Genomic DNA, 24,070 nt, shown 5'->3' on the forward strand with positions numbered 1-24,070 from the left:
TGGGAGGGGTGTCCCCACTGGACCCTGAGAACCCAGCGTTTATCCAGTTACTGAGGGATCCACCGGGCAAAGGCGGAGGGGAGTGGTACTGACCACCGCAGCTCACTCTTGGCACCTACGGTCTCATCTGGGCCCCTTCACATGTTCCCACGCCCCTCTACAGTAAGAGATGAGGGTACCCCTCTCTGGGGTGAGGGACCAGGGCTACATAACCGTCTAGGCAAGGGTTCTCAGCAGTGACCTTAGACCTTGCATCCCGACCTGGGGGGTCTGGGCTGCACAGGCTCACACCACCTTGCAGAAGCCCCCTGGGTCTCTCCGGTGGGCAGGCCTGTCCAAGGAGCCGGCCGGCATCTTTCCTGTCCTCTGGCTCTGACAGTGGTCACTTTCCATGAAGCTCACATCAGGCTATGTGGGGACCACAAAGGAGTGTGGCCCGCGGGCTCCAAGGATTCCAGTACCCCAGCCAGCCCTGCTCACAGGGACGGGGGAGGAGGCCTAGACCCCATTTCCCAGGCTCGCCAACCACACACTTGTTGCCCCCTGTTCTGGGCCCTGTGCTGGGAAATCGCACCCACATTTCTCATTGAACCCACGTGATGGCCCAGTGGGGGGCCACCCTGCCATTCCTTTCAGCTCTGGGAGCCCGAGATCTGCCTCCAGAACGGACGGCAGCAACCAGGCCGCCATCTCAGAAGGCCATGCAAAGCAGTCCCGCTCTGTCCCCCAGCTTTCTGCCAGCGCCCCTCGTACCCTTTGAACAGCAGCTACACTACCCGAGAGGCCCTGCTCTTGGCCCCTCAGAGATCTCCGCTGGCTGCCCCCCACCACCGCCCCCAGAGCCCAGAAAACCCACCCCTGGCACAGCCCCGGGCCTCGGGAGGCATGGCCCAGCGTGCCCAGGTGGCTTCATGATCCACACTCGGCCGCACTCTCCTCTGAAAAAGAGGAGAAAACTAAACTCCAGTGGCCTCCTCTGTCCCGGGGCCTCCTGAGATCAGACGAGTGTGTGCAGGGAACTTCCCACTGGAAGTTTGCCGAGTGACAGTCTGATCTGGTGTGCGACACGCTGTGGTCAGTTCTCTCCAGGCCCCCGCGCCCATCAGCAGACATACACCGAGGGCCAGGTTCCCGGGAAAGTCACCTGCTGGCCTTCCTACTCTGAGGCGAGGGTTTGCCCTGCGTGCCCCCCCAGACAGCTCGGGGTTCTGGTATGCAGGGGGCCAGAAATGGGCCTCATACTGGGAACTCAGCTTCCTGCTCTCTACACACCCTCCCCTTGACCTGAGACCTGGGTGGACTCTTTCAACCATCTGACATGCGTACCTCACCCCTGCTGTGTGCCCCCTGCGGGGGGTGGGGTGGGAACGGAGGAGCTGCCACTGGCCTCATATTCCGAAAGCCCTGGAAAACAGTAAGGTGCTAAACACAAACGGATCAATGATGCGTCTGACATGTGTCCTAAATGTAACGCGCTGAGTGAGCATAAGCGCTGAATTCAAGGACGGGGGTCGTTTCCCACACGCCAGCGTGTGCCAGACGCTATGCTGATTGTACCTGCGTCTAATCGTTCACCCCTCCTGAATCGCACGCGCCTTCGTCCCTCCTTCCCTCCCTTCCCCCTTCCTCCTCCCTCCCTCCCTCACTTCCTTCCTCCTTCCTTCTTCCTTCATCCCTCCCTTCCTTCACAGATACTCACTGAGCACCTCCTGGGCACTAGGCCTGGTTCTTTGTGCTCGGGGCTTAGCAGTGGAAGAGGCCACCTCGGTCTGTGTCCCTGTGGGGAAGGCAGACTGTTGTCAAGGAAGCAAACGGTTCCTTACAAATCATGGTGGGGCTGGTGAGGGGATGGACAGGCCTAGAGGACCGCGCTCAGGGCACGGGCTCTACCTGAAGCCATGTGAGCTGTGGCCAGAGGGTCGTGATGGGAAGAACAGCCAGGATTCAGTGAGCGCGCTGCATGTGTCAGTCTCTTCTAAGCGCTTCTCAACGCCATCCACACACCATCTCACGACCCCGTGCTCCGGTCGGCCCAGGTGAGGCGCCTGCGGCTCATCGACCTGCCCAAGGTGATGTGGGGGTCAGTGTGGGGGCAGGTTGGCTCCAGAGTGCTTGCTCCTGGCAACTGCCCTGGGCTGCCTTTTAATCTGAGGAGAAGCTAATGCAAATGTGGGGCCTCAGGTGTTTGAGGCAGGAACCAAAGGAGAAAACCATGCGGTTGTCACAAGAATTAGATAAAATAGCTCCTAGGAAGCTAGGAACAGATGGGAAGTTATTTGTTTTAACTTGATAAAGGATAGCTCCCCCAGAAGCTGCGAGCAAAGATCATTGTTAAGGGTGGAACTTTGGAAGCGCCCCCAGGACAGCCAGGGCCAAGGCAAGGTCGCCTGGCATGGCTTCTCCAGCTGGAACCGGGGCACAGAGAGGCCAGGAGACAGGCCTGCGGTCACAGACCAGCCGTGGCACGGAGGAGCCGACAGAGTACCTTCGGGGGCCGACAGAGAACCAGTGCAATCCCGTCTTAGGCGGGAGGGCATGTGAAAACACAGAGGAAGATTCTTCCAGTCCTGTGTCCACAGATGGTAATCGGTCTTTAAAATGCAGAATTCTTCCTCTAGGCCAAGAATTCCCCAGACCCCACTTGCAAACCAGTTGGGAGTGGGGCTGCTATTGGCTAACTCAGAGGGCATGGGAGCCCCCCTGGTCTCCTAGAGGACCCCTCAGAGCTTCTGGTGTTCCACGGTGCTCGGTTTGAAACCCATGAGTTTCCAGGTCGGCCTGGGAGGGGGACAGAGGACTGGCTTGGAGGCAGTGAGGGTCTGCCCACCGGTAGCTGGGCGAGCAGGCAGAGTCCAGAGCCGCCCGGCTCTCCTGGTCCGGGAGATGGACATGGGCAGAGCTTTGCCCCAAACAGCGCAGCGGTCCATGGGGCAGGGGTGGCTGTTCTCCTCATCAGCTCCTTCAGAAGTCACAGCAAGGACAACCAGAGGAGCCGGCCAGCCAGGGACCCAAGGAAGACCGCAGCTCATCTGCTTAGAAGACTGTTCGATGTCTGTGTGGTACAGAGCTCAGCTCAGACCGTCCACACGGACCGGGTCGATGGAGGGAGGCAGGCAGGCAGGCCTGCGCGGTGGCCGCGAGCCGTGCATCCGGACCGTTAGGGCCCCTTAAATCCCTTTCAGCAGGCAGTTGGGGGTGTTTCCCCGGTTTCCAACAGATAATTGACCTTACCTTGGTCTTAGAGGCGGCCTCAAGACAGATCCTCCTCCAGTCCTGGCCAAGCCAGGGACAAGGGACTTTAATGGGGCCGGGCCTCAGTTTTCTCATCCCTACAATGGAAATCACACTGCCTGGCCGGGCCCTCTGCGGGGACAAGGGACAGGCGGGCCTCCACGAAGGTGCACGTGCGGGCGGGCGAGGAAGCCGCGAGGCGGGCCCTGGTTTCACGCTCTGAATCGTGTGAGGGCTGCGGTAATTAGCTCCTCCTGAGAAATTCTTGAGTCCCTCAGAGAGCGGTGATTTGCTTTGCAGGAGAGGCTCTAATTACAGGAAGAGCCCAGCGTAAAACAGCCACCCTCGGGCCAGGACGTTCAGCCGCTGGGGCAGGTGGGGAGGATAGTACCGGCTGCCTGAAGGCCCCTCCCAGGCAGGAGCAGGATGGATTCCTGGTCCCCGAGCGAGGGCCTCTTCCTCCGGGCTGCTCGTTCCCTACGGCCAGAGCGTGGGGCAGGACAGGGAAGGGCTCAGGCCCTTACGGCTCATCTGTGTTTTAGGCTGAGACCCTTCACTTCCTACAAGCTGCGCCTGAAAGCGACCAATGACATCGGCGACAGTGACTTCAGTGCAGAGACGGATGCAGTGACCACGCTGCAGGACGGTGAGCCAGCTGGGACACAGGCAGGGGTGTAGACACGGGCCCCTGGCCAGCTGCTGCCTTTGGACCCTGAGACAAGGGCTCCCAGGGAGAGAGGCCCCGCTTTCATCCCGAGCCAGGAAGGGGTCGCCCCGGGGAGGGAGGGCGATGACTGGCGAGCAGGAGGATTCAATTAGCAGAAGACTGCTCGGAGCTCCGTACAGCCTGTGGTCCTGAAGCCGACTTCAAGGACTGGCGAGTGGAACGGAGGTTCCTTTGATTGGCTTCCAAACCCCTACAATCCATTAGCATCCTAGAAATTGAATAATTTATAGGGTCATTAAAAATAAATATGGAAGGGTAGCTGCGTTTTGAGCGGTTTCCCCATTTTCCTCATTCACGAACCGCTCCACAGTTTTGCCCTTTGACGGAAGCCCAGGGAAGTGAAGGAGCTGAGATCCCCCGAGAGCTCCAGGTGGTTCTTACCCGCCCTCCCCCACCTCAGAGGAGCAGGCCCGAAGATCCTTGTGAGTTCGGGCGCCCATCCTGCCAGGCCTGCTGGCAGGCCGACTTCTAGGGCGGGAGGGTCGCTCTTGCCTTGCAGATGCGGGGGTTTGGATCTCGGGCTGCAGGCCTGAGCCTTTAGCACCCCCAACGGCATTGGGAACTGACTCACCACGTTGCCATGTTTCTCCTTTCTAAGCCGGGAGCCTGCCTTTACCAACATGAGGCCTCGGGCAAGCTGGGGACCAGCAGGAGGGGTTCAGGGGGAACCTTCCAGCTTCTGGGTCTCACGCAGAGATCATGCACACCCAGGGTTCCCGCTGCCGCTGGGACAGGCCCTGCAAGAAACCCTGTGGTAGTCTTTGTGGCTCGTCTTCTCGTCTTACATTTAACACAGCTGGGGTTCTATTTGGGAGAAGCACTGATGCTTAAAAGAAAGAGGGAAATGCAGCAAGCTAATTTTGTTGGCGAGTCTTTGAGGAAATCGTGGGCCAGTGAGGAAGATATCACAGACTTCCTTTGCCCTTACACGGCTTGGGATCCTGCTGAACTGGCCTGTTGGGGGGAAAAAAAGGCATTTGAAGGCCTCTCCAGGTTCCCAAAGGCCTATCTGCATCCTTTGTTACTGAAATCCTGTCTTTGGCTGCACCGACCCTGTCCTCTTCCTCTGCAGTCCTCTTGTGTCGACTGTATTGTGTTTGGCCAGAACAACAGATCTGCTGGGATGGACAGACTCCGGGGCTGGGGGAGCCCTGGGCTGGATGTGTGGATGGGTCACTGATAAACATTTCCTTGTTGTGGTGGCTGAGGTGTGAGACCCCCTCAATCCAGCGTAAAATCCTAGAAAGCTGGGTAAGGGTCCAGCGTGGACCTCAGGCCAGCAGGAGGCCAGAGAGCACAGGGTAGGGGGCTCCCCAGAAGGCAGGGGGGCTGTAGGTGAGGCTGATGCCAGCATGTCCCAGGGTGCCCCAGCAGGTGTGGAGGAGACTCAGAGCCGGCGACCAAGAGGCCGAGTCTCGGACAGTCAGGTAGGGCAGGGTGGGGACAACAGCCTCAGTTGTTCCACTCAGTGACTCCTGGTGAGCATCTGATACACAGTCTTAGGACCTTAGAGTGAGCAGCCGTGAAAAAGCCAACCTAGCATGCCGGCCGGGACCGCACAGGTCCAGTGGGAGCAAAGGTAGGGAAGGCATGTCCGAGGAGGGGCGCCGAGACATTCGAATGGGGCAGGACTGTAGTTTCCAGCATGGAGGGCACAGCCATGGCCACGGGCAGAGCCAAACTGACCGTATCCCTCCAGAGAAGAGAGCCAAGCTGTCACGGCCACTGCCCTGAAAATAGCGGCCGTTCCCTCCACCCCAGAACTCAGCCTCCCTCCCTTAGTGTCTGAAACTAAGAGCACTCAGGCCTGGATGGGCTCTTTGTCCCATTCAGAGCCTCTCTGATTTAAGTACCTTCAACAAATGATCCCTCTCCTTCAGGGAGAGCCCTGAGAAGATGGGGGACAGCAGGAAGGCTCCCCAGGCAGCGTTCCCAAAGATAGCCAAGCGCCTTTGTATGTCCTGTGTGGGTCTGCTGGGGGCTGGGGGGCGGTAGGGACAAAAGCAGGACATTATCTTGTCACATCCATCAGGATCCAGTCTGGGCGGGAGCTGGGCTCCGCAGGTGGAGGACAAGTACAGGAAGGGAGGGAGGCGGAGGCAGGGATGCTGGCTTGCTGGCTTCCCCAGCCGCCCACCCCCTCCCCCACCCCACCAGCGGGTCCCTGGCCCTGCCTCCCCGCCAGAACCAGGAGGGAGCTGGCTCCAGAACAGCAGCCAAGTACAAGCAGAAACCGCTAATCCTCGCTTTCTCCTTTCTTGGATTCCAGTTCCGGGAGAGCCTCCAAGTTTCATCTCAGTGACACCGCACACCACCTCCTCTGTCCTGATCCAGTGGCGGGTAAGGCCCGGGACGGGCAGGGTGTGTCCTGAACCTGCATCCGAGGCTAGAACCTGCCCGCCGCTGGACCCCCTGTCTGAGGGTTGGTGGCAGGTCACGGGACTCCGTGTAGTTGGCGTGCCCACTGCAGGGGGGAGCACCACGGACCCCTGAGCCACGCTGCGGGAAGGAGCCTGAGCACGGCTCCCTGGGAGGGCCAACAGGACGGCAGGGCTGGTACGGGGCATCTGGGCTGAATGTCCCAGGCTATTGGGGAAGGATGGTCCAGCAGGCCTCCGTGGTACACACAGAACTAGGTGGCATCGGACAGGGCAGCGAAACCATAGGCTGGGGAGTGATCTTTTCTACAGGAATCATCCACTAACAGACAAAATACCCACGGGGTTACGTGCATCCTCCCTGTGTGCCTGGTGTTGATTCTCAGTGAACAGTCCCGTCAAGGCACCTTATCCTAGACAATCAAGTAATGTTGGGGGGCCGTGAACAGTAACATGACGTCAAAAGGACACTCTGCTCTCTCTTGGCCTCATTTCCAATTTGGATACTCTTGTCAACGACAACGTGCATGGAAGACAAAAATAAGAGAGGGGAGAACTGCGCGGAGGGCTGCCCCGGCCCCGGGCAAGCCCAGCGAGGCTGCCTACAGGTCTGTGGAGAGGGCTCAACCAGGCCAGGCGGTAGGGCTCAGCAGCTGGTCTGGACACAGGCCGGACAGAACCAGCACAGCAACGGGCAGGGCCGAGGGCAGCAATGAGAACATTGGGGGAGCTCTGGGCAGCCAGGGAAGTTCCTGAGCCCAGAATGGGGTGGCCTTCCAGAGGAGGGCAGTGCCTAGAGCCGGGGCCGCGGGGTCAGAGTGGGGAGCAGGTGTGATGTCTGTGTCCACTGTGGCCACACTGGGCTGGTGGTCCGTGGAGGGGTCCGTGCAGCCGAGCTGCTTCTGTCAATGAGATCGTCCAGGAGAGTGCCGACATCACATCCAGACCAGGCGGGCGGGAGGGGACGGTTCGAGGTCAGGAGATATAGGGGCCCAGGTAATGTTGAAACTTAGAGCAAACTGTGGCTGAGAGAGGCAGAGGCTGTGCCCAGCCAAGGGCAGAGGCTGGCAAGAGGGGAGGACTAGAAGGGACTCCCTTGGAAAGGGATGGACCAGAGGGCATGAGTGGGTAAACCACCCCTGTTTGTATCGGGAAACCTAGAGGAGGCCCTTGGGGGGCCTGTCCTACAGGGACTGCCTCCAGGGGCTTTGTAGGCCGGGACAGAGCATGCCAGAGACCCCTCCAGGCTAGAACTGGTGCCCAGCAAGGAGCAAGGGGGAGAGAAGTCAGGAGCCGTCCCGGCCTCCCGGGGCTGCTAACGGAGCGGGGTGCTGGGCGGGAAGTCAGGGCAGGCAGACAGGGCTGGGATGCGTGTGTCGGCCATGAGGGGGCTCGCAGAATTCTCGGGGTGGCTCCTAACTGCTCAACATTCCCCTGTCCCCCCTGGTGGGGCAGCTTGGTGGCAGCCTGGCTGTTAGTCCACACGCATGCAGTTTGACCCCAAGCGAGGAGCACAGGTGGAAACTCCACGCGGGTCAAACGAACAGACTTGCCACGCGGCTTCGGAAGGGATGAGAGCCAGACGTACATCGCCTGGACTCTGAGCCACACGCAGACTCTCCGGTACTGCTGGAGTGGCTGTGGGCTCCTCCTTCACTCCACTGCCGAGTGACACGTCTCGGAAGTGAGGGAACCCTTACAGGTGATCAGGAGACAGTTCCAGATGTCTTCCAGTGAACGTGGAAACTCACTGCCTGGCGTTCTGTCTTTTGCAACCTCACCAGAGTGTGGGGAAAGCATGGGGCTGGCTCCCCCACTGCCTCTGGGCAGCCTCATCCCCTGAGCTTGTCTCAGGGCCCCACTGGCTCTAGGTCCGTGGACTCCCATTTGCCAGTGGATGACATGACCCCAGCAGGCCTCGCTGGCTCCTGTTCTTTCTCTGTAAAAATAGGAAGTCAAAGGTGACCTCCAGGGGCTCTGAGGCAAGGCCTGTTAGGTCTCACACCCCTGACTTCCATTAGGGCCTTTGGTGGGAGGTAGGAGACGTTCAAAGTGGGAATTCAAGGTCCCAAGAGCTTCTGTTTCCCACCCTCTACTAACTTAATCAACCCAAAAGTTGGTCTTCTCTACTGTGCTAAATTTTACCAGAAATTCAGCGTTTTCTTTGTACATGTGGCAATTGGCTGGCCGGTAACTAGCTAAGCTCCTTTCCTGTAAAAGCAGCTTGGAGGCTTGGGATGGACCATCACCTCCACACGGTGGCTGTCGCCCCCCGCTGTCCCGGCCCCCACGCCCGCAGGGGGCTCCAAGCCCCATGGTTGTGGTTGGACAGCTCTGTGAATGGGGAGAGCTGTACCAAAGGAACTTGGCATGCGTGTCCATCAGCTGTCCCCGTTCAGAGCCCAGCAGAACAAACTAATTGCAAGAAGCCCAGAGCAGGAGGTGGTCAATATGATGTATTGTAGAAATAAATGCTTGTCAACCGCCAGGCAGTTGAAGTATAATTAAAATTATGAGTAATTTACTAAATCAGCACGAACAGAACAAAGAGACTATGTTTAAATATAGATTTGCATTCCAAATGAAATGTTTCACCTGTAAACCCCTTTTTTTCCAGTAATTTGTTTAAAAATGCGAACACCGCCTGTAATTTCAAGGCTGCTGACCCACTTAAATGTCTCCTCTGTAGAAACTTGTCAGGTTTGATTTTTCCTGGTAGGATAATCAATCCCTGCCTTTCATGGGGTCCAGCGCAATTTGAAATCTGAGGATTTGAGCATGTGTTCTAGACAGTGGCGGCACTGTGTTCACACTGAGTGCCACTCATAATGGACACCGGCCTTTCTGAGTTGCTCACAACATTGAAACTGGCTGCTCAGAAACTTCCAGTGGCTCATACAGTCTGTCACTCAAGTGGAGGTCCCCCCCGGGGTAGCTAGAGACTTCCCTAAGTGGATTTTCAGGCCATTTTTTAGCAAAACAGCAACAACAAAAAAACTAAAAACTTCTTAGCAATAGATCACATCATGCACATTGGCCCCAGCAGAGCGTGAACTCAGGGCTGTGACAGGCGCCTTCCACAGAGGAGCATAACCACCACCCAGAAAGAGGGGAGAGGGCCACGGGGCTCTTCAAGACACGTTTGGGGTTTGTTCCTTCTCTCACATGGGCTCCATCCCCTGCAGAGGACCAGCTCCTGTGTAGGGTCTGAGCACCCATAGGGGGACAAGCCAGACTCCAGGCCTTGCAGAGCTTCTGTTCACTGGGCAGAGCCCTAGGACATGTTACTGGGAAGGCAGTGGAGGGGGATCTGGGAGGGGGCTTCTGACTGTGTTTTGCAAGATGAATGCTCCCCCACTCTATGCTCCCAGGTAAATGGCAGAGATGGGCATCTGGGCATCACCCACAGCTGGACAAAGGTTTAGGGGTGTGATAACCCCTGGGACTCAGCACCAGGCATCAAGGGAAGGCACGTTGGAACCAGGTTTTCTAAGGCTTCCTGTGCTACAGCGTCTCCCAGACAGAGAGCCAGTCCAGGATGAAACCAACCCAAGATGGGGTGATCTTGGATGTCAGCAAATCTAGCTCACAGCCACAAGCCCTAAGTGAGTGCCCACCATGACCAAAGCTTGTCACGGGTGCTGCAGGGAAACAGCAATGAAAAGATATAGCCCTGGACTTACAACCAGTCAGTTTGGAGGCAGAAACGGCAGGCGCAGTGTGGTCAGGACCGAGGGCTGTAGAGCAGGTCTGTGGCTGAAAGGGAACCTTCTGTCCAGAGTCACAGGAGGCGCTATACCCCATCAGGCCAGATTTCCACCCACTATGAGCACAGGGCTGAGCCTGGGTGGGTGAGCCACCAGCCCAAGCCCACACTGCAAGGAACCAGGACTCGAATCCAGAGCCTGAACATGGCCCATGGCTTCTAGAACTCTCCATGTGTCACATGGAGCTGCCCTACTGATACCTCCCAGGGGGTCTAGAGTCTTTCACGAATGACAGATGTGTTTTCTCCAAACTCTAGAAACAGAATTGGGTTAAACCCAATCCCAAATCCCATGTTGGCAGGCCCCAGAGTTGCCATGGAGCCTACCCTTCCTGTGCCCAGGACCTACCGCAGACTTCATGAGGCCGCCCCCAGGCTACGTGGCCACCTGTGTCCCTCCCTGAGCCCAGAGGGCAGCATCGGGGTGTGTCCCACTGTGTCACAGGTAGCAGCTGTGCCTGTCGGATGCGGATGCGGCCTCTTCTCCTTGTGCCTCGAAAGCACCCCTCTCCTCCTTCATCAGAAGTGTCCGTGAGCCCAGGATCTATGGCCTCGGCCCTTCCCCTCCATCCTCCAGCCCCATGATGTGCATGGACACATACACCCTGCGTGGGGTGTTTGCTGCCTATTGCCTCTTCCAGATGGAAGATATGCACCAGACAGGGTCTGGGGGTGGAGCACAGAGCTCCCATGCCCTCCACCCAGGATCTCTGCATGTTCACGGACTCGGGAGCTCTCTGAACCCCATCCTCTAGGGCTGTCCTGATTGCTTCATTGCACAGGCTTGACTGATGAAAGCACCGACCATTGGCCATTGATTGAAACTCCCCTCTCCTGTCCCTAGAAGTCAGGGATGGGACCGAAACTCTGATCACAAGGTTGGTTCTCCTGGTGACCAGCCCATATTCTCATTCACATAACAAGTGACAGCTTTGTCACTCTGGACAAAGACACGTGTATGAGGAACATATTTGGCTCATCTGAATGATGAAATAGATCCTCTTCTCCTAAGTCACGGTATCGCAGCCCATTGCCCATCTCTGCTTCCGGCTCCCATGAAGCTCTCCCAGGGCTGTGCCCAAGGACCTTCGGATCTTCTCATTCCTTCAGTATTTGTCAAATAATGGCTAGACCCTAAATTGCTTCTCCAAATATGCTGTCTTCATGTTCAGCAACTGGTAATGTGGAACACAGGCTCCCCGTGTGAATTAGCGATTATGATACCTTGCTCATGTTCATCCATCCAAAGTTTGTCATTATATTTTCAAGCAGCTGTGCTGTTCGTGACCTTCAGGCTTGAAGGTAGTCCTTTTGTCTTTGGGTGTCATTGAAAAGACCTGTAGATACTTTGTTTTGGGGCTTGGCGGGGGTTGGGCGGTTTAGCTTGTATTTGCAGGACTCAGGACTCTATATGCAAACAAATTACCCTCCGAAAAAGCAACAATCATTGAATGAGAGCCCTCCCTACTGCAGTGTGACGTCATAACTGCAAGCTCTGAAAACCCTGTGTCCATGTAAGGTGGCCGCCACACATACCAGGGGTAGGGCACTTTCATATCTACATGGAGGGCACAGCTGAACCCACCAACAAGGGGTTTTCCTACAACAAAGCTGTGGCCTCTACTGTGGACAAGAACAGTGTTTACGAAGGTGCTGGTGACACCCCCATACACAGTAGCCATGTGGGTGTCATGGGGAATTCGACATCCATCCCTATCTCCGGCTTCACGACTCTGCTGTAGCCAGGGGTCCTGGGCGTGCCATTTGCCCATCTGTCTGGTCACAGTTTAGATGATTCTTGTCCTTATTTGCTGAGTGTTCCAGAGGACACACAGGACCCAGAGCCCCTGGCCCCTGAGGTCAGCTCTCTGGCTACTACAGCCCTCCCAAGATTCATTAATCAATAGGAACTGATGGGAGGGAGAATGTGGGCTGGACACCTCCGTGCATATTGGTGCGCAACCCGGAGTGGGTTAAATTCTGAGCCTCGGGGCCCGTCTCCCGCCATTCACAGTCCACAGTGTGTCCAAACATTGAGTGAGCACCTGCCCTACCTACCCTACTCCAGGCCCTTTGTACACGAGCTGTCATGAGAGGGACCACGGGGTTTCTGGCTTAGGTCTGAGTCAGTGCAAGAGTGGGGGTGACCTGGCATGCGGAGCAGTCACTGGGCCCCCCTGTGAATCTGCCATGAGCCTGGGTGGCCATCAGGGAGAGGATGGGGCCAGCTGGTGGGTGATGCAGAACCGGCCCACATGCATAGCTCCTCAGAGTTCTGGCTTCACCAGGCAACAGGCAGCTTCTCCGCCCACCTGCGTCCTGGGATGGAGCCCCCTGCCTTAGCCTGGGGCTCCTACAAGTATGGTCTGCACATGGGATAAGGTGCTCAGTGCCCATGTCCCGGAACCAGGAAACCTGGGCTCTCAGAGCCCAATCCTTTACCTGGGGGTCCCCTGTGCCCTTCTTCATGAATGTGGCACCTGCCTTTTTGTGCATAAACAACCAAGGACAACCTGTTTGACTTAGTGACTTCTCCAGCGCAGCTGGCTGATTCTGCTTGAAGCGGGGCTGCTAGGCCCTGCCAGCTCGCTGATCGTGCTGTATTTGCAGCCTCCAAGGGATGAGAGCCTGAACGGCCTTCTTCAGGGTTACCGGATCTACTACCGGGAGCTGGAGTCCGAGGCATCCTCAGCCACCGTGTCCAAGACGCTCAAAACCCCTTCGGCTTTACGGGCCGAGCTTGCAGGTGAGACACCTACCCATCCCAGCACAGGTGCCGCACCATGCACCCAGGAGAGGGACCCTTGTGCATGTTAGTTCTATGCAAGGCATGGTGGGAAATGCCCTGGAAGGCCAAAGGAGATGCGGCTTTCCTCCAGGGAGCATGGCCATGGGGTGGACAGGTCTGTGGCAGCCCAGGTGTGCACAGAGAGCGGTGGCCCACGGAGAGCCCCTGGGCTTTGGGGGCTTACTCCCAGTGTGGAGATCAGGGGAGGCTTCCCGGGGGAGGAGCCATTTGAGATAGGTTGTCAGGGAAAAGAGATTTCATTGAGAACACAAGGACAGGTACGACTCACAAGGGCCTGGCAAAGGTAAGTGCTTAGGAGGTGGGAAGAGCCAAGGGGCTCCTGGATGGGGCCTTCCGGTGGGCCAGCCAGGAGCACCTGCCCACGGGAGGCTGGTGGAGTATGTTAGGGAGGGAAGGCCCTCCCAGGACACCATGTCACCGCCCCATCTGGGGCCGACAGAGGCCGGTCATAGCCTACTGCTCTGATGAGGTCCATTCGGGGGACCCCCAGCCTCATGGGGTGCACAGCCCTCTCACTCTGAGCCAATCCACCTGCTCCCCAGGCTTGGATCCAAAGGCAGTTGAGGCAGCTTCTAGAACTTCTGGAAAGGGCACCTTCCTGTCTCAGAAGGGGGTCAGAGGGTATCCCCCAAACAGTGTCACAGAAGATTCTTCTTGCCATGTGGCATCCTTGTGTCACATCAGAATGTGCAACTCCAGGACTGCATCCCTGCTCTGTCCACCTCCCACCACAGCGCAGGCTGTGCCTTGGGCCTACCAGGGTCATGGGGCAGCAGACGGGCAGCAGCTACATCTGGCTGATCCCAGAAGTGTGCTGACCGGAACCAATGGCTCATTTGCCTCCCGTGCTCTTGGTCACACTCCCACATCCCCACCCCGCAGGCATCCCTTGCCGGTGGCCAGATAATATCTTCCTGGGCTTTGTAGCAAAATCAAAACCACAAAATAAAAGAATCCAGGATGCGGTTGGGTCCATTTACCTGCACAGGTGCTCACAGTCTGTGGCTTGCTCGTCCCCGTCCAAGCAGGGCTCTCACCTGAGCCTAGATAACCGTGCCTGCCGCAGGGTGTCTGGAAAAGTTGCCACCCTGGGAGAAACCCATTTCCTAGCTCCTCGGGTGGTGTTTGCACTGTCGTGCCAGAGACTCGTCTGATTCCTGTTGTGGGCCAGGTGCCCTGGCTATCTCAGGAAGCCAGGCGGGGACCCCCAGGTTGCTAACGGGGAGTGTGGAGGCGGCGGTATGGACGGCCAGTGGCTTCCGAGCGCAGCGCCAGCCCGCCCACCGTGTCTGCAGACATCGTTTGCAGTAACTGCTCCCTGCCTGCTAACTGCCTTTCTGCTTTGCTTACCCCTAATAGCCCAAAGCAGCTTCAAGACCGTGAACAGCAGCTCCACGTTAACGACGTATGAATTAACACGTAAGTGCGCACCGCCTTCAGCAGGAGGCGCCGTGACCGCGGGGCAGGCCGGGGCCAGTGCCAATTGGCCTCTCAGTGGACCAAGTGAGAAGCAGCCGGGATTGATGGCTCTAGTTTCTGGAATTCCCCCTCTCCAGCGCTGCTTCTCAACACACCAAAACCATCGCAGAGACAGGAAAGTTCACTTCCAGAAGCAGAAACTGGGAAGGCATTTGACAGCTGGTCTTTGAGTTTGGGGGGACTCAGAGGGAGCCAGAGCTCCTTTCTGCTTCCCTTTGACCTTTTCCTTTTACTCTTTATTTAATTGCAGTAAAATATGTGCAAAATGTACCATTGTAACCATTTCTGAACGTGCAGTTCGGGAGCATTAAGCACGTTCACACTGCTGTGCAGCCACCACCGCCCGCCTCCAGGGTCCATCCCTCTCCCTGGACCGAGCTCCGTCCCCGTGAAACACCCACCCCTCCCCCACCTGGCCCCCGGTGCCCACCCTGTCCTTTCTGTCTCTGTGTCGGAGTCCTCCAGGACTGCAGCAGTGCTTGCCCTGCTGTCTGGCTTCTATCCCTTCCAGCTTCAGCCCTGCGGGGGCACAGCTGGGACGCCCCATGTCTTCAAGACTGAGTAGCGCCCCACTGCGTGCACTCACCTGGTTCGGCCGCCCCATTCATCACCCCTTCCCTCTGGCTGCCACCTTGCTTGCTCTCACGCTCCTGGCCCTTACAAGGTTCCATGGTCCAGAGGTAGGGCGAAGGGGCCCCCCAGTGTGACTCCCCCCTGTGCCGGGAGCTTCCCTGGACTGGTACGTGGATAAACAAGGGGGGAAGAGGAGGGGCTGGCCCTTCCCGACGCCCTAAAGTGTGTGAGCACCACCCACCGCATCGCAGGCAGCGCCTGGGCAGCTGGCCCTGCCCTCATGGCCAGGGTGGGAGTCGGGGTGGGGAGACTCAGGCATGCCATTTTCTCCTCTACTCTGCTCCCCTAAAAAGGGCTCTGCAGTCTGCCCCGCATCCCTACCCAGCCACCACCCCTCCACCCAGCGCCTCGTCTCCCATGACACCCAGCTGAGGAGCAGCTTAGGAAATTCTGTGCAGCCCAGGTCCCAGAGACGAGGCTTCCCAGGCTGGACCTCCAGGCTTTGCAGTCCGGGTCTGGGTTATGAAGGAGAGGGTCCTCGACTCTGACCGTGCCCATGTCCACCCTGGCTTGTCTCCATTGATGCTGAGGAGACACATGGTCCCCAGACATGGGGGTGGGGCAAACAGGCCAGGCAGGTGCGTGAGCCACAGAAGGCAGCATAGCTGCAGCCAGGCTGAGAGCGGGAAAGGGTGGGTCCCTGCATGTCCCTGAAGCCAGCAGGGGCAGGAACCTGGTGTTCTGATTCACTGAACCTCTGCAGACCCCAAGAGGAGAGATCTGAAGCCTGAGCTAAGTCACCATTCACCCAGGGGTCAGACCCGCACATAGGGCCTCAGGAAAGACCCGCGACGATGAAGTGGTATGAACTAGCAGAACCTTCCAGAGAGTTCTCGTTGACAGGTCAGCTACTTCTGACCTGTCACTCGGCTCGGCCTGTGGAACCCTATATATGTGGTTTCACGTGCCCTTGTCTTCCCAGGATGTGGTGGTTAAAAACTCAGAGGGCTTTGTGTTGCCAGTGCATTTCCTCCTTAAACACCAGGGTCTTCCTTGTCTGTTCTTACAGAGAGATTCTGGGCCACAGGTTGGCCTACATCACATCCTGCTGCCTCTACTCTTCCCTCTGGTAGGAGGCCTGTGGCCGTGCACAATAGCTGCTTATCTGGGCCAGGGAAGGAGAAGGAGGCCGCTCCACAGACCCTCAGGGGATGCCTCCACTCTGCCCCGTGGCCCTGTGGTGTTGCTCCAAGGCAGAGAGGTGGTCCCAGGCCAACTGACCCATCTCCTTCCACCTGTAGGTCTGAAGAGGTACCGGCGCTACGAGGTCATCCTGACAGCCTATAACATCATCGGCGAGAGCCCTGCCAGCGCGCCCGTGGAGGTGTTCGTCGGCGAGGCTGGTAAGCTCGGGGCACCACTGCCCTCCGGAAGGCCTGGCATGGTGCCCTCAGGGGCCGGCAGCATGCCCATGTTAAGGAGCCTGATTCTGCCACCTGTGCCTCCGGGAGGTTCCGGGTTCTCTCCTGAGAAAGATGGATCTGCCGAGGGCTGGGCTGACCTGGTGGCTGGAGAGACCCGTGCAGTCTTGCTTTCAGACTCAGGGATTGATTTTACCTCCAGAGCCCTCCTTGTGCTTCCCAGCATGTGCTCCGCGGGGAGGCTGCTGCCTCCACGGGAATCCGGGTGCGTGGGGACCTTGGCCTCTGCCAGGACATTTGTGCTCAGTGTCCCACAGTTCCTGGTGGGGCCCCAGCTTCGGCTTGGCACGCGTCGGTCTGACCCCCCAGTAACCGCCCGGTCTCCTGTCTGGGAAAATCACATGGATCATTGTTTGTACCCCTGTTAGATAAGACGCGGCCCCTGAGTTTGTTTCCAGGGCTGTCCCTTGTGTGGAGGCTTCAGAGAGACATGTCATATTGAGAGCAGACTGGGCTCCCGTCTGACCCACGGGCACTGCCCGCTCTCCCCTCCTCTGCCGGGCCTCCTTCTCAGGTCAGCTAGGGTGGTGAGAGCATCGTGCTTCAGGCCGGGAACCACAGGAATTCCCTCTGAGGTCAGAGCCCCAGGCTTGCAGGAGACGGTGGTTGGGCCGCTAGGCCAGCCCACAGAAACCTGTCAGGTGACCTTTCAACATTTGGAGAGGTTACTGTTAGAAACTGAACGACAGCACTGGGGGACTAACTGAGCAGGACTTTTCTGGAACGGTCAAGCAACATTTGCTCCAAGTGAGGCCGAGTGAAATGTGATGCCTAGAGCGTGGGCTGCGCTGGTGGCACTGTATGTCTGCCCCCAGGGGTTAAATGGCGTGGTGAGATGGGGCTGGGCAGCCAGTGTTCTGGGCAGATGCGCCTCCCCTCAGAGGATCCTCCCTCTCCAGGCTGCGGCCAGGCAGGAGCACAGGCAGGGAGGGGACAGGACGTGCCCAGTGCCCTCCAGAAGGCGGGCACTCCAGCCCTCTCTGGCACCCGGGCCCACACTGGTCAGCACGGGGGTCTGCCGGCCAGCCGGAACCGCAGCACCCGGCAGCCCGTTGGTGGCCTGCATCAGGGGCCCGGGGCACTGGAGGCAGAGCCTGAGTTATAGGGGCCCAGATGGACGCTCCGAGGAGAAGACTAGCGCCAGGGAGGGAGGCAGGGAGGCATGGGGGGCTGTGTGCACTGGCCAGGTCGCCGTGGGCCTGACGTCCGGCTCCGTGTTCCATGCCATCCTCCACTCTGTGCTCTCCTCCGGCTCTGAGCCATGCCCCGTGCCGTGCTCCATGCCATGCTCCACGCTCTCCTCTATGCTCCGCTCCGTGCTCTGCTCCGCGCTCCACTCCGCGCTGGCGGGTTAGCAAACATCAGGGCAAACCGCGAGCAGTGTGAGGTCAGCTGTCCCCCCGACCCTGAAGCAGAGGGTGCGGCCTGGAGCATACACCCTGTGCACAGCTATGGGCAGCCGTCACGCCTGCGGGGACAGAGCCCCACTTCCCGGATAGAAGCCCCTGCCATCCAGCTGTCCCTCCTCCCCGTCTGCTTCCCAGCCAGCCAGTGGCCTGGAGGTTACCGTCTATGAATCCGTGCGGAATGTCTCCTAGCACCTGCGCCCACGAGCGGGGTGCTTTCACCCGACGCGGCTGCACCTAGTCTCGTGCCTGGGGAACGTTTCGCCATTTGCACACTCAGATTCCGTCTCTTCCCGTCCGCAGGGGGACACCTGGCTGGTCCCCACCATCCAGGTGCTGTGAGGACAGTCTCACGGTATTACCCAGCAGCACTAGCGAACGCCATGGCAGACAGGCAGGGGGAGCCACCGAGGTGGGGGGGGGAGGCTCCTCCTGCGCCCTGGGGCCTCTCACCTTCCTCCACTCTCCTGGAGGGGCCCCCACTCCTAGGGCACCTGTCCTCCCGGCACCCACCTGCTCCCCGTGCTGTCCCCCCACATCTTGGTGTCAGCCTCCTGGACCCCATAGCCCCCAGATGGAAAACGGGGGACCTTACCTGGTGAGCCCGGGCTCCAGGGCCGTCTGACCCCACTCGCACGCTCTGATGAGCCAGCTGTGCTGCTGAGGGCCCTCGCTGGAGGTGCTGAGAAGTGGCTCTTCAAGCCTCCTGAATGGTTGTGGGCTCCGTGCATGGAGCACTGCTCAGCCTCCTCGCGCTCCCTCTTCCCCTGACCCCCACCCAGGACCTGACTCCAGGGGCTGCTTCTCCAGAAAGCTCTCTCTGACCGCCCCACCGCCATCCCGCCAGAGGTCCTGCCTTCCGCTTTTGTGCCTGAGTCTCGGGTGCAGTGTGGACACCTCTACCTTCATTATCAGATGGGACGGTTCTGTCTTCCTTCCCCATGGGACCAGGACCACTCCTCTCAACAGTGCTCCCCATCCTGAGCTTAGGACCAAAGGGGACCTGAATGCCTTTGCTGCCTTGCAAATAGAGGTCCCCAGACTCCCATGAGGACAAGGCAGGAGAGCAGCTGTGGGAATCCTGGACACTGGGAAGCACCCAGATGGGCTGAGATAAAGTGGGAGGGTTTCATGTCTCAGAGCAGGTGGGAGTAAGTGGGGGGATGGGGCTAATCAGAGATGTCTCCTCCTGAAGCAAGGAGACACGTGACAGTGGTATCTGCCCTGTGACTGCTGTGACCCCAGTACCCTTGCTCACACAGGCACACACATGTACCATCGATGGCTCCTACAGCACCTGGGCGGGGAAGGGGGTCAGCTGGCAGGGTGCAGGAGCGCAGTCTGCGGAGGCAGGCAGGCGGCGGGGGCAGGGACCAGAGAGGCTGCTAAGGGCTATGGGCTAGGCTTTGTGCAAGGGGTTCTTGTAAGCACCGCACAGGAAGAACGCATGCGCATGTCCCTGCAGTTCTGCTCCCTCCTGCACAAACTTGGATGGGGGCAGGGAGGGAGGCTACAGGATACGGAAGGAAATTGTATGCTCACTCCTTCCACCGTAATGTGGGTGAGAGCCTTCCAGAGAGACCAGCCGAGGACACGGAGCACAGAGGCAGAGCGGCCTGGCGGACACCAGGAGAGGGTGTGCTCTGCACCCCAGGGGAGAAAGGGCGAGACCTGCCTGCCCAAGTCAGATACAAATAGTAACTGACCAGGACTCTAGGCCTTGAGATGCTGGAGTCAGGGAGGACCAGGGCCATGGCCCTGGCAGATGAAATCAGGGAGTCTTTGGAGTTTGGATAGAAAAAACAGGGAAGCAGCCTTCTCAGCGTGCATTGGCTGCTCTGGAATAAAGTCTACCCATTCGTAGGCAGTTCTGCCAGTTACTGGCTGTGTGACCATGGGCAAGTCACTTGAACCCTCTGGGCCCCAAACTTGAGGAATCACGGTGTAGAAAGGAGCACTGTGAGCTAGGACTAAGGACACTCGGAGCCTCATGCCAACTCTGTCCCTAACTCGTCTGTCCTTCCTATAGGATGAATGTGGAGAACATGACCACACGGGGTGGGTCAGTATTTGTGAATGAATGGTTTAGACTCTGGGTGAGTTACTTAACTCCCTTGGCCTCATCTGCAGAGCAAGGTGTTTAGAATAGGGGGTCTCTGGGTCTAACCCAAACATACAGGATTTAAGTCTGTTTCACCTCATGGAGACAAGGTAATTTTTAGGAAATTTCTAATTGAGATTGATTTCTGAGTCCAGGCATCGCAAATGGGTAAAAATAATACATCAGTATGGACTCCAGTTTGCCAGAAATAAAAGCCCAGCCCAAACAGGCTTAGGCTAAAAGAATCATATATTAACCCATGTAATAGAAAAGTTGAAGGTCCAGCTTCAGGCATGGCTGGATCTAGCACCCTAACAGGCTGGTTTGATGGCTCGTCTTGGCTCCACTGTCCTGTCAGTTTGCTCCTATCTTGGGGAGGCTCCTTGTTACAGTGGCGCTGCTGTGGCAGCAAGAAGACAGCTTCCCTTCGATGACGTCTGCAGAGGAAACCTACTCGGTCCTAAGAGCTGGCCTTTAGTGATACAGCCTTCTGCAGACCAGAGCAGTGGCCAGCGGCCTGAGGTCCCCAAAGCCAGGCGATGATGTCATCTCTACCTGGGCCCCTGGGCCAGATGGGAGGAAGGATCCACAAGGGAATGGGTGCTCCCTGCTGCAGTCCACACGCATGGATGACAGAGTGCCGGTGGCCAGAGCTGCTTCAGAGAGGGGTGAGAGAGACCCTGTGTGGAGTGCCATGGTACATAACTGCTGTTCCAGTTGTCCCCACTGAGATCCCCAAGCCCATCTCTGTGTTCTTGGGGTCCCGGGTACTACAGGGCTAGAAAAAGGAGACCACATCCTGGCCTTCAAGACATGTGCTCCTCAAGGATGGGCCCCCACTTTCTGGCGAAGGCTGCCCTCTTGCCCTGGGACAATGACATCAGCTACTGCCTGTGTTTCCAGGCCTCCCAAGCCGCTCTCCCCTGGAACAGACACTGGCTGTGTCATCTAGAGTCCCTGCTCTTGCTCCCTGTCCTGGGAGGACCTGCAGGCTTCCTCCTGCCCTGCTTTGGGGCCGTGCCTCCAGGGAGTAGCCGTCTCCTCCCTCTCTCCAGGCAGAGCTGGGGTTCCCTCCTCTCTTCCAGAACACATCACACACACAGCTTTCTGCACTCGCCGTCTGTGGTCTGTCTGTGCTCAGTGCTCCACAGAGCGGAGAGCCCCTCCTATCCACCCCACTGTCCTGAGGACTCCATGGTTTGCCGGCAATGCTGTGGGGAAGGAGTGGGGGAAGGGACAAGACCAGATTAGACAGGAAGGAGGGAAGCCGGCAGCCCTGCTCGGAAGCATGGACACCGGAGACAAATGACAGCAGGCAGTGCCATGTGGGGGTGGGGATCCCCAGGGCCAGGGACACACAGGAAGTGCCCTAACAGAGGCTTCAGAAGCCCCAGCTCCTGCTTGCCCCATCACCCCTGCCCATTCAAGAAGGGCACGCATCTGGGGACCCCAGAAACCTAAGGGCTTCTGACAAAACAACACAGCAGACCTGACTGGCCCCAAACCAAGCCCAGGGCTTTCTGTTCTGAGCCTTGTTCTGTTTTGGTCAAAAATTGATTGCACCCTGAATGCTTTGTGGGGACCACTGAAGGCAGAGCACCTGTTTCCTGCTCTGATGGTGGGGGCTGTAGAAGCAGAGACCCCACACACACATACACACCCTGCTGCCAGGGAAGGGGGATAACAGCACCCACTCTCACGGAGCAGGGACCCCTCGCCCCATCAACACCATACCAGGTGCCGCATCAGGACCCTGTAGCCCCCCGACTCTACTGTGCAGGCCAAGGCCCCTGGAGTGGGTGGACTTGTACCAAGGGGTCTTATTTGAGGAGACAGGAGTGTTGTAGAGGCCCTGTGAATTGGGGTTCGATTTCCTGAAGCAACAGACCCAGGCGCCTCTGTCGTAGGTCACAGCGAAGATTCAGTGAGCCTGAAGAATGACAGGTCCTTGGCCTGGCGCCTGGCCCGGAGATGCACAGACAGCTGTCATGCCATCCTCACTCCAGGGGTGAGGCAGGGTGAGCAGCCCCCGCCCACCTCTAGCCCTGCTTCCCCTCTGGGCCTCAGCCCAGGTTTAAAGGCAGACTGTGCCCCCTCTCCCAACTCAGAGGAGCCCACCCACAGAGCCGAGATGGTCATGGCAGAGGAAAGGAAAGCCAGTGTCAACCCCGAGAAAGCCCCGGCCAGACAGGGTGATGGTGGCCAGGAGCAGTTTTGGCCCAGGAAGTGACCAAAGAGGCCAAGTGCTCGGCCTGGGCCTGAGCTGCTGGCCTGGACACACCTGATGTTCAAAGCCTGGCCAGGGGCCCAGAGAATACGGGCTGGCTCCAGGATGAGGGGCATGCTGCAGAGCCCGCAGAGTCGGGGTCGATGCGTGGCCCAGGTGTGATTGGCTGGGAGAGCCATGGGCGCCTGGGGAAAGGCAGGCTGCCATGGAGGGGAGGGGTGCATGCGCAGGGGCCTCATGGGGCAGCCGTCTTGCTCTAGGGCAGGAAACACAGGGTCGGTCTCACCCTTTGACTCTTTGCCTCGAAAAGCTGCCATCACAGAGATTGCCACGCAGGGGAATAGGCAATCCACAGAGGGTTCCGAGCAGGATGGGCTCACGAGGTCAGGCTTCACAGCAGTCCTGCCGAGGAAGCCGTCAGTCCCTTTTGCATATGGCCAAAAGAAGCTCCAAGAAAGGTCCAGCCACCAGGCCCAGGGCCACCTCCTGGCCTGACCATGCTGTCACTAGCCTTGGACAGGTGTTTCTCTGCCAGAGCCCCGAAAGCAAAGTCAGAACCCTGCCGAACTTGGAGTAGCCCCTCTGACCATCAAGAGCCCCGGGGCCGTCGGCAGCAGCTCACAGGGGGCCCGGTGGGGGTTTTCAACCAAACCTTCAGGTCTCCCCTTGCTCCCCCTTTTCCACTGCTTCAACGGTGACAAGCCCAGCATTGGCCTTCCCAGGCTGGCCACAACCTCCCCATCCCTGTGGTCCCACAAGCATTAAGCCCAGGCAAAACCTGGCTGGGACTTTACCCCCAACTGCCAGCCCCATGGGGTCAGGGCAGCCAGGCCCGTGTAGCCTGTCTGTCCTGAGGCCACAGCATGGTGTCTGCCGGCAGCCGAAGGCCTCCTGTGCTCGCCGGTCTGGCTTCTGTGCCCGCTTTCCTCCATGAGCGCCTCCAGCACCTTCCCATGAACGTGCATAAGGTGACCCATGTGGGCCCGCCTGTTTGCAGAGGCTCTGAGTGCAGCCCATAGCTGCTCCCACTCAGGAAAGAGGCCAGGAGGTTCCTCTATACCCGCTGAGCCCCCAGATGCTTTGAATGTGCCCGTTCTCTCTGCCCCGCTGGTTAAGGGGATGACCCCCACAGGGAGCACAGGGCTCTTCAATGGAGAGCAGAGAGGGAAGATGTCCCCTCCTGGCCTCCAGAGGCTTCTCCCGATCTTGCCCCTTGCACTGGGCTCTGGCAGTGGTGGGTGGAAGCCAGGTCTGGGATTGTATCTGGAGACTCGTCTGGGGCTAGAAGCATCAGGGCCACCAGAATATCCCCATGGGAGTGGTTTGGGGGAGCAGGCAAGTGGGGCTCACTGCTGTATAAGGAATAGGAGGTCAGGGCCAGGGGGTGACTTTGCCGGGTGAGACAGGTGACACCAGATGCAGGGCTGGGTCCAGATGGTGGACAACCTTCACAAACCATCCCCAGGGTTACTCCTGCTGTTCATCTGGGAGAGAGGGACTGGCACAGACGCAGGGCGCAGGGGTTTGCTGACATAAATCAAGCCTCTGTGAGCACTGTTGCAAATCCCTTATAACCTCTCTGATTCTGTCCTTGGGAGAAAATGCTAGAAGCAGACTCCCTGGCTCAAAGGACATGAGCATTTCTTGCTCGGAGAAACTGAAACCCATTGACACGCCGAGCCCTGGGGACCAGGATGGGGGTCTTGTGGCCTCTCTGCTTCCACACTGGGCTCTTGCCTCACTTGTTAGGTGACAGTGTATCTCACTAGTGTTCTGGCCACTGACCTGTCATCCCTACCGTGCTGTTAAATGCCCCGACCGTACACGGCGACGTGTCTCACGGGGTCTTAGTGTCCTGGGGGTGATTTGTGAGAGCTCCGTGTGCATCAGGG

At 58.3% G+C, this 24,070-nt stretch overlaps 1 protein-coding gene across 1 annotated transcript in view; it reads left to right on the forward strand.

Annotated features, from left to right (window-relative positions):
- The window catches only part of SDK1 (sidekick cell adhesion molecule 1), a 510,043-nt gene that overhangs the window by 435,237 nt on the left and 50,736 nt on the right, over nucleotides 1-24,070 (forward strand). Inside the window, exons 30-33 of the mRNA XM_044233031.1 lie at nucleotides 3,774-3,877; nucleotides 6,228-6,298; nucleotides 12,713-12,848; nucleotides 16,265-16,366. Of these exons, the coding sequence (XP_044088966.1) occupies nucleotides 3,774-3,877; nucleotides 6,228-6,298; nucleotides 12,713-12,848; nucleotides 16,265-16,366 (413 nt within the window). The remainder of the gene's footprint in view (nucleotides 1-3,773; nucleotides 3,878-6,227; nucleotides 6,299-12,712; nucleotides 12,849-16,264; nucleotides 16,367-24,070) is intronic.

This window comes from Neovison vison, chromosome 14 (assembly GCF_020171115.1).
Source record: "Neovison vison isolate M4711 chromosome 14, ASM_NN_V1, whole genome shotgun sequence".
NCBI classification, from domain to species: domain Eukaryota; kingdom Metazoa; phylum Chordata; class Mammalia; order Carnivora; family Mustelidae; genus Neogale; species Neogale vison.